General features: G+C 42.3%; 1 protein-coding gene across 2 annotated transcripts; it reads left to right on the top strand.

Annotated features, from left to right (window-relative positions):
- The first annotated feature begins 317 nt into the window (after nt 1-317).
- On the top strand, nt 318-10,016 carry LOC108415259 (E3 ubiquitin-protein ligase TRIM39-like). 2 transcript variants are annotated; one of them, XM_017688275.2, is made up of 7 exons: nt 318-395; nt 4,157-4,746; nt 4,849-4,944; nt 5,167-5,400; nt 5,496-5,643; nt 7,760-7,786; nt 7,889-10,016. In XM_017688275.2, the coding sequence occupies exons 2-7, from the start codon at nt 4,159-4,161 to the stop codon at nt 8,434-8,436; spliced, it is 1,641 nt and encodes a 546-aa protein (XP_017543764.1). In that variant the 5' UTR covers nt 318-395; nt 4,157-4,158; the 3' UTR covers nt 8,437-10,016. The 2 variants fall into 2 exon arrangements, with proteins under 2 accessions (XP_017543764.1, XP_017543765.1); XM_017688276.2 differs by lacking the exon at nt 7,760-7,786.
- The last annotated feature ends 325 nt before the right edge of the window (nt 10,017-10,341 follow it).

Raw genomic sequence — 10,341 nt, 5'->3', positions numbered from 1 at the left:
AAACAAACACAAACTACACAAATAAATAGATTTTGAAAATATGTCTTGCGTGCCTAAGACTTTACATTTCAGTCTATATATACTGTATATATATTTATACACACACACACACACGTTTGTGTTGCAGAGAAAAAGGTGCATGTTGGGGGTCTGTAACTCAGGTCAGCCATCTACTGGTAAATAAAACCTGCAAATACAACAAAGAACAGTCCTGAAACAGTGGGAGTGGCCTCATGACATCAGGCAGGAGCAAAGCCTCTTCATAAACAGTCCAGTCCCGTTCCTCTCAGTCTTCAGTCTGAAGTCTCTCTTGGAGGCGCTGATCTCCTGCATCTGAACTGTGAAGGAGCAGAACAGCAGGCCGAGTGAGGAGAACAGTGAAGCTACTGATGCTGGTAATTACTGATAAAACTCCTTCTGCTGTTTTTAACTGTTCTAAATGATCGAGAAACTGTTTGTGTGTTAAACTTTTTACCACTTCGTAAGTCCTATAGAAGATTAAAGGTGCCCTCAAGCCAAACAGCAGGTTTCAGGGCACGCTTAGTTTGTAACATTATGTGAAAAGCCCCCTGGTACTTGGAGGGTCCCATGTTGGCTGCCCACTCACTCTCTACTCAATGATGCTTCGTTAGCAATAAAACGTTTGGTTCATTAAATCTGATTTTGGAAATTAACTATTTTAGTGTGGAAGGTCTTTCAAACAGGTATGAAGGTCTTGCACATCTCTTGTTTTCTCGAAATGAGTTACAGCCCTGCTGAAAAAAACAGAAACCATAAAGTGGTTCTGTTGGTTCCTGATGGTTTTGTAAAGGGTTTTGGCTTTTTTGATGGATTGATTTCATCCTAATGGGTTAACAGGGGACCAATGGCTGATTCTAAATGCATTTATATGGTTTCCTAATGGGATCTTATCGTGTTCTGCAAGAAATTAGACGTCTGTTTTGGAAATCATTGAGTTGATTCCCATTAGAAAGCAAAACCATTGGGTTTTGTGGAATTATTAGCCTTATTATTATTTTTATTACTCTTTTGAGATGTATTAAAGAAAGCTTATGTTTAGCATTGAAAGCTTAATGGTCATATTGTCCAACTATAAGGCTGGAATAGATAATAGCTAAGAGTCAGCACATAAGGGACTAACTGAAATGCAGAAGGAAGTCAGATAACAGGAAACAGCTCGAGGCTGATAGTAGCAGACACTGGACCATACATGTGTTTCATCCTATCAGATAAGCAGAGCCATTTGGTTGAAAGCAGGAGGAGTTGATAAACACAGGAAACACCTTGAGCTGACCGTTGCAGAAGCGCTGACGTCTCAAGCACATACTTATACCTCCATGATATAGTTTGGTGAGATGTGCTAATGCACACATTGGAGGCTTGATGGAATCTACTGCCATCTTGGGTAAGGGAGGAGCGGTCATGCGACTATAAAAAGGGAGTCAGATGAGAAGGGGTCAGAGCTTACTTGGGAGATACATGATGCATGTTCTCTGTTTGTAACCTCTCCAGAATTCTGTAATAAAACCGTTTGTTTCAGTCTGATCTACTCAATCAACGAACATGCAGGACTGGTTTCATCCACAGTTTCAATCTAAATGCTTTCTAAAAGTTCTTTTCCAGCACAAAGTTCCCTCTTTCCTCCAGTCTTTTGGGAAATTGGGAAAGTTTTCAGATTCATAAATATGTTACGGCATATTGTGAAGTTTTCCAGAAGTTTCCGGACGTATTTGCACTTTCTAGGTAATGAAGGACCAACTGAGTGAACCAGTTTGCTACAGCGCCACCCTGAGGCAGAGCAGCGCTGCAGCTCTTGTCAGTTGAGAGGACCAATGATGGAAGCTCGCTGGCTGTGGGTGAAGCAGCGAAACAGTGAACTTTCCCTGAATTTGTGTTTGATTTCTCTGAGGGACAGAATAACTTCATCATCCATTTATTTTCAGGGACCCCTCAGAATTTAGATTTAGACACATTCAAGGGGTCCAAGAGGCTCATTAGGAAAGTATAGACCCCCAAGACCCCCAGTATTTCACACCTTGTTTGGTAAAATGTGAGGACGATCAGTGATGCCTGTAGTGAAGACGGCCATTAAGGGTCATTAAGAGAAGCGGCTTAGAAAATGGATGGATGTATGCAGAAAAGTGCTGCTAACTCCTCACAGTAGGCCAGGAAATACAAACACGAGAGAAAACATTACACTTACACAGGTAATAGTAACTAATATTTTGAGGCTCTAATATGCACAGACCTCTGATTTATACCACCTTCACGCAGTTGAAGACTTTTCATATATGCTCCTTATTAGTTTATTAATACATACATGTTTAATGGTAAATGTTAAAGGGCCTCACAGTATATTCATAATAACGTGTTAAATATAATGCGCTCTGTATGCAGCGGTGTATGGGACAGTATTGAGAAGGAACGTTGTTCTAGAGTTTTGTTTTAATCCCGTGACGTCACACGGCTCGTCCAGAAGACTTGCTAAGGCTCAGCTTTAGTCTGGTACAGAGCAGGTTTGTTCGGAAGCATTTCGCTGTTGTCTGAAGAAAACCTCGTATCCAGTTTTGTCATTCTTCAGTTTTTGACATAATTTGAAAAATGCCTGTTGCTCTTCACCTTGTTTGTAAATTTCACGATGAATGGACCAAAAGAAACGGCCCAAGATTACTTGGAACAAAGTCTGGGTCCATTGACTTACATTGAATTTACATTGAAAGTAAAGTATGTTTTGTCCTTCTCCTTCCTTTCTTCCGGCAACAGCTGTACGTTGTCATGGTAACTAAGTGCTGCTTAAGCATAACTTCTATATATTACCCCACATATCTGACTGTCACCTCATTGACCCCTTTCCCTGCCACTATACACCCTTTAACTGCTGCTCCACGCAGCACTTTAACCTTAGACCCATACTTTGCACATTGTAAGGTTTACAGGTCTGACTGTGTGTGTGTGTGTGTGTGTGTGTTGGGGGGGGGTATGTGGGGGGTTGTGTGTGTGTGTGTGTGTGTGTGTGTGTTGGGGGGGGGTATGTGGGGGGTTGTGTGTGTGTGTGTGTGTGTGTTGGGGGGGTATGTGGGGGGTTGTGTGTGTGTGTGTGTGTGTGATGGTAGGGATGCAGGTTTTATTTTATATTTATTTGATCTTATTCCCTACAGGTGAATGTCTGTCTGATACTGCGCTCCGTGAGCTCCTGTAACCAGAACCACATTCCTTGTATGTGTAGCAGACCTGGCCAATAAAGCTTGATTCTGGTTCTGATTCTTTGGTGGAACTGAAATTGATAAAAATTAGTCAGGATTATTGAGTTACCGTGCTTTGTGGAATAACCCCCCCCTCCCCCCAAAGCCATTAAAGGATTAAAGATGACACCACATCAATCATCAAAGCTGTTTAGAGGGGCTGTCTGCCAGCCCCCTTTAAAATTCCTCCTCCCCTATTCACCCTGAATAAACACTTCCGGGTCGTAAAACACCTCCAAACGTTTTCACTTTTGTTAAGTGGGCCTCATCACGACCAGGATTCTCTAAAATTTAAACCAAATCTGCTCTTCGGAAATAACATTAGCTCAGTATTCTGCAGAGCCAGCCAGTAAATTGGGAAGTTTCATATGCCGAAAATTTCATGAACTAACTGGTTCTCATGACCTCGTTGTTGCTGGATCAACTGCTGAAAGGCTTGACACTGTGCTGGTCACTGTGATTCATTTGTTAGCCATTAGAAATTGTATCGGAAGCTTAAGGGCTAGTTATCAGTTTTAATAGTTGCCTTCTTAGTACCATGTTATGGGTGTTAAGTCATGATTACCTTTCACTGATCTCTCGTAACCTTAATTGTTACGAAAAGTGTTTTCCTTAATGAAATAGAACACACTTGCACGAGAGTATATGAAAATAAATCAAACATTAGTGTGATTTTGAGAAATTGCACGTCCACAGCGTCCTTCATTTATTATGTTATGCAGACCAGGATTGAAAATAAAGGTAAAGAATTTAATTATAGTCCTTTTATTGCGAATCTGAGGTGGTGCCCCTTTTTAAATTTGGGTTAAAATGCTCCTATCGCTACATGATATTACATGATGGTTTATTTATATATGTGATGGTTTCTAGGGGCTAACATCACAGTCACTGTGTCTCTGCGTCTCCTCCATCAGTCATGGCTTCCTCCAGCAGTCTCCTGTCTGAAGATCAGCTCCAGTGCTCCATCTGTCTGGATGTGTTCACTGATCCAGTCTCTACACCATGTGGACACAACTTCTGCAGGGTCTGTCTCAAAGAGTGCTGGGACAGCAGTTCACGCTGCCAGTGTCCAATTTGTATGGAGAGATTCCATAAAAGGCCTCATCTACGTGTGAACACTTTCATCTCTGGACTGGCTGCTCAGTTCAAGAAGTCAGTTCAGGTCAAATCCAGCAGAGCTCCAGAGAAACGAACCTCCAAACGTAAAAGGGTGATCTGTGACTGCTGCAGTGATAAAAAGCTGGAGGCTCTGAAATCCTGTCTGGACTGTGGAGTCTCTTACTGTGAGACTCATCTAGCACTTCATAAAACCACACCTAAACTGAAGAAACACAAACTGATGGACCCTGTGGAGAACCTGGAGGACTACATCTGCCAGAAACATGAGAGACCCCTGGAGCTGTTTTGTAGAGATGACCAGACAAGTGTGTGTCAGTTCTGCACTGAGACAGACCACAAGACTCACAGCACTGTTCCTATAGAGGAGGAGAGTGGAGAGAAGAAGGTGAGAGACATCAGACAGATTTATTATTGCTTTCTCCTGTTTTTGCTTAATAAAATTCCTCATATGTGAGAAATGTGGATATAATGTGTGTCTTTGTAATAGACTCAGCTGGTGAAGACACAGAGAGAAGTTCAGCAGAAGGTCCAGAACCGACTGAAGAAGATTGAGAAGATCAAACACTCTGTAGAGCTCAGTAGAGTGAGTAACTCTTAACTGAATCTCAATAAAGACAAACTCTACAAGGTGCAACATTTGGTTCTTAGGGTGAAACCATAGAAGAGCCGCTTTACTTTCCGTGAAGAACCATGACTGAATGAGAGATGTTGGAGTGTGAAGAACATTTTAAAGTTTTAAAGACCCTACACTTAATGTTTAGGTTCTAAATGTTTACTAAGTGGTTTCTGGTTTATTCCCTGTTAGAAAAGCACAGAGAAGGAGAAAGCAGACAGTGTAGAGGTCTTCAGAGCTCTGCTGCGCTGCATTGAGAGAAGCCAGGCAGAGCTGCTTGAGGTGATGGAGGAGAAGCAGAAAGCAGCAGAGAGGCAGGCTGAAGAGTTCATTAAAGAGCTGGAGCAGGAAATCACTGAGCTAAAGAGGAGAGACATTGAACTGGAGCAGCTCTCCCACACTGAGGACCACCTCCACCTCCTACAGGTCAGAGTCCTTCTGTTTCTCCATGGTAATGCAGTCCATCACAGGACAGCACTCCCCATGCTGAGGGGTTTCTCCTCTCTCCTGCTGGACTCTAGGTTTACCCGTCCCTCTGCAGCCCTCCACACACCAAGAACTGGGCTGAGGCCAGGATTAACACTCATCTGAAGGTAGAGCCTCTGAGGAGAGCTCTGACTCGGCTTCAGGAAGAGCTCAGTAAGGAGATGGAGAAGATTCCTGAGATCAGTAAGTATTTATTGATCATTAAGAAGTTCCCAGGTTAAGCAGAGGTGATGTTTCAGAAAATCTTTTTTCAGAAGGTCATCTAGATATTTAGTAGACATAGAGAATTTACCCTTTCTAGACAGACATAGTGGTAAGATTAGAAATGCGCAGATCAGAGGGACAGTGAAGGTGGAGCAGTTTAGAGATAAAGCCAGAGAGGCCAGGTTGGATGGTTTGGGCAAAGAATGTTGGAGATGGAGCTGCCGGGTAGAAGGAGAAGAGGTAGACCTCAGAGAAGGTTTATGGATGTAGTAAAGGTGGACATGGAGATGGTTGGTGTGAAAGTAGAGGAGGCAATGGATAGGGCAAGATGGAGGCAGATGATCCGCTGTGGCGACCCCTAAAGGGAGCAGCCGAAAGAAGAAGAAGAAGACACACATAGTGGTACATCCCTTCCTAATTACTGTGTTCAGGTGTTTCACTTATTGCTAAAATTGAATACAATTAAGCACATAGCCTTGTAGTCTCAATACACATTTGATAGAGGGTCGTACTGAAGAACTCAGTGACTTTAAACACGGCTCTGTCATAGGATGCTACCTCTGCCAAAAGTCAGTTTGTGAGATTTTTGCCCTACTAGATCTGCCCCTGTCAACAGTGACTGCTGTTTTTGTGAAATAGAAGCGTTTAAGACCAACAACACCTCCGTTGCAAAGTGGTACCACACAAACTCACAGCTGAAGCACACAGTGTCTATCCTGTGTAAATCATTCACTTTAGTTCCAAATTGCCTCTGGAAGCAACGTCAGCAAAAGAACGGCACATTAGGAGCATCATGGTTTCCATGGCTGAGCAGCTGCAGACAAGCAAAAGATCAAAATACTCAATGCCAAGCATCGGAGGGAGGGGTGTAAAGCGACACCACTGGACTCTGGAGCAGTGGAAACGTGTAGTGATGAATCACACTTCTTTGTCAGTCTGATGGATGAGTCTGGGTTTGAAGAATGCCAGGAGAACGTTACCTGCCTGACTGAACTGTGCCAGCTGTAAAGTTTGGTGGAGGAGGGATAATGATATGGCTGTGTTTCAGGGGTTGACCTAGAACCCTTAGTTCCAGTGAATGGAACTCTTAATGTTTCAGCAGAACAAGACATTTGGGCAATTGTATACCTCCAACTTTGTACATGTCTGGGTGAGTTTGGTATGGAAAAGCTTGACCGGCCATCACCACAACCACATCCAACAATTTTGGGATTAACTAGAATAGAGATTGCGAGCCAGACCCTTTCGTCCAACATCAGTGTCACAGATGCTCTTCTGGATGAATGGGCAGAAATTCCTACAGACAATCTCCAAAATATTGTAGAAATCTTCCCAGAAGAGTGGAAGCTGTTAATGCTGGAAAGAAGACCAACTCAATATTAAAGCCTATGGATTTAGAATGGAATTCATAAAATCTCCTATAGGTGTGATATGTACAGTGCCTTGCGAAAGTATTCACCCCCTTGGCTTTTAACCTATTTTGTTACATTACAACCTGTACTTAAATGTTTTTTTTTTTTACCTGAATTGTATGTGATGCAACTGCACAAAATAGTCTGAAGTGAAATAATCCAAATCAGAATCTGTGGTCAGACTTGAAGATTGCCGTTCACCAGTGGAAACCATCTAACTTGAAGGAGCTGGAGCAGTTTTGCCTTGAGGAATAGGCAAAAATCCCAGTGGCAAGATGTGGCAAGCTCATGAAGACTTATCCAAAGCAACTTGCAGCTGTAATTGTATAAGGCGGCACTACAAAGTACTGACTTTAGGGGGAGTGAATAATTATGCACACTGAAGTTTTCTGTTATTTTGTCCTGTTTGTTGTTTGCTTCACAACAAAAACAACATCAAATGGTCCAAGTTGTAGGCATGTCCTGTAAATGAAATGATGCAAACCCTCAAATAATCCCTTTTAATTCCAGGTTGTGAGATAGCAAAGCATGAAAAATGCCAAATGGGGTGAATACATTCGCATTCACATGTTAACTAGCCCAATAAACAATGTTTGTTTGCTTAGTTGTGCATTAAGAACTTAACTGAGCTGAATTTAAATGCAAAATCTAATGATATTGTTTATGATGTTTTTTCCAAACAGAAATGAAGAGAATTCGGAAATATGCAGGTGTGAAGGCTCTTACTGATCACATGTCTAAATATGTGTATTGTGTATTACTTGCTGTATAAATTTAACATTAAATGAGGTTAAACTGTGTTTCTCTCTCAGTGGCTGTGACTCTGGATCCTGATTCAGCTCATCCTCAACTCATCCTCTCTGATGACGGGAAAAAGGTCACATGTGGAGACAAACAGCAGAATCTCCCCGAAAACCCAGAGAGGTTTGATTATTGTTTCTGTGTGCTGGGAAAGGAGGGGTTCCCCTCAGGGAGATTTTACTATGAGGTTCAGGTCAGAGGGAAGACTGACTGGACGTTAGGGGTGACCACAGAGTCCAGTAACAGGAAGGGGAATATTACAGCCCGGCCCAAGAATGGATTCTGGAGACTGCTTCTGAGGAACGGGACTGAATATAAAGCTCAGGATTCTCCCTCGGTCAACCTCTCCTTGAAAAAGGCTCCCCAGAAGGTGGGGGTGTTTGTGGATTATGAGGAGGGTCTGGTCTCCTTCTATGATGTTAAGGCCAAGTCTCATATCTACTCATTCACTGGTCAGTCTTTCACTGGGAAACTCTATCCATACTTCAGTCCCTACCTCAATCATGGAGGTGCAAACTCGGCACCACTAATCATCACACCTGTTAAACGTCCTAAATGAAGTGCTTTTCCTTCCATAAATCATCCAGAAATGCTTGGCTCACTTCTCTTTGTCGAACAACAGCCACTGAACATAAGCGCGATGGTCGGTGAGACCACATGAACACTTCTACAGCGTACTAGCTAGTGGTCAGTCTGGAGCAGTAGGAAACTCTTGGGACTGTACCTGACTTCAAACAAGTGGAATCAAGAGTGTTTCTGCTGCTATGCCGGCTCTTTACAGAGGAGATTAGGCCAGACACTTGACCTGATCTCCTGTAAAAGATACTTATCTGTATTTTTACAAGGATTCATGTTTTTATGTTTGGTATATTGAACAAAATAAAATTATTGGGATGCTGTGATTCAAACAGAAAACTTGCAAATTGCAACAAACCATCATGGGAGTGACCTCGTGAAGGTTTTGCAGTCAGGTAAACTCTACAGATAAACTCTGAAGGACCAGAAAACCAGGCCAAAGGAGAAAAAGTGAAGGTAGCAATGTGTCCAGGTGTTAGTGCTGAAAAACATCCTGTTCAGCAAAATGTACCCGTTCACTGCTCTACAAATGCAATCACTTATTCTTATTAAGCTCTTCAAAGTAGTCAAAGACTATTGTGTTTCACTGTTATATTTAACTGCAGGGTGAATAGTGATTTCACTGAGTTTAACCTGCTCTGGAGCGGTTTTGACTATTGAACACAATCACTGGCTGAAGTACTAGCACCACAATCTAGGTACACAAAGTTAAACAGTAGGAATGTATTTTGTACAGAAAAGTGTAGTGAACACCACTATCTGGTTGAGCCAAAGGCACTGCTATTTAGAAGAACTTTCACATGACCCGAAGTAAGAACGTTGGTTCCACAAAGTCTGAGGTAGAAGCCATAAAACAGGCATTACCTTGGGAGTCTGGACACTGTGGGAGGTTAGCAAGGTTAGCTCCATAAGGCTTCATAATACCAGGCAGCTATAAATCTTTGCTTGGACGCAGCTACAGGCTATGTCTTTCTTTTGTTCCTTTTCCTGCCTGTGTTCTTTAACATGTGTTACGCATCAGGTAACAAGGGTTAAACTCTGGTCAGAAAGACAGGTCAGAAGTATTAGACGAGATGCCTTCGATCAAGCCTGCTCTGAGACGACCCCTCCTGAAGTCACCCCCCAACTCCAATGTAAGCTGGTTCCATCTATTTGCAGCCAGAGTACTTAATAGGTAAATCCATCCATATAGTTATCTCAGAGAAGCTGAGTCTTTCAGATGTTAAGATGGGGAGGGATTAACTGCTCTGTGAAAGACTGAGCTGGAAAATAGTGCATCAATTCAAGAATAACTTGAAAAGATTTCATGACCTAATAATATGTGGTACATAATAACATTAAGAGATTCAGAGAATCCAGAGAAATCTCTGCATGCAAGGGACAAGGCTGAAAACTAATATTGGCTGGCTGTGATCTTCAGGACTTGAAGCAGCACTGCATTAAAAACAGACACAATTCTCTAGAGAACTGCAAGAGATCAGGAAAACTTTCAAAAACCACTGTCTGTGAATACAGTTGTGGCAGCATCCACAAATGCAAGTTAAAACTCTACCATGCAAAGAAGAAACCATCTAAAAACCGTATAAACAGGATCCAGAAACGCTGCCACCTTCTCTGGGCCTGAATTAGTTTAAAATGGACTGAGGCGAAGTGGAAAAGTGTCCTGTGGTCCAACGAATCAAAACTTGAAATTCTTTTTGGAAATCATGGATGCCATGTCCTTCGGCTGAAGAGGAGAGGGTCCGTCCAGATTGTTACCAGTGCACAGTTCAAAAGCCAGTATTCATGATGGTATGGTGATGCATTAGTGCACAAGGGATACATGACTTGCACACGTGTGAAGGCACTATATATAAACATATAGTGCTGAATGATATATACAGGTTTT

The sequence above is a fragment of the Pygocentrus nattereri genome, chromosome 2, assembly GCF_015220715.1.
Source record: "Pygocentrus nattereri isolate fPygNat1 chromosome 2, fPygNat1.pri, whole genome shotgun sequence".
NCBI classification, from domain to species: domain Eukaryota; kingdom Metazoa; phylum Chordata; class Actinopteri; order Characiformes; family Serrasalmidae; genus Pygocentrus; species Pygocentrus nattereri.
This window is presented reverse-complemented; position numbering and strand designations above follow the sequence as displayed.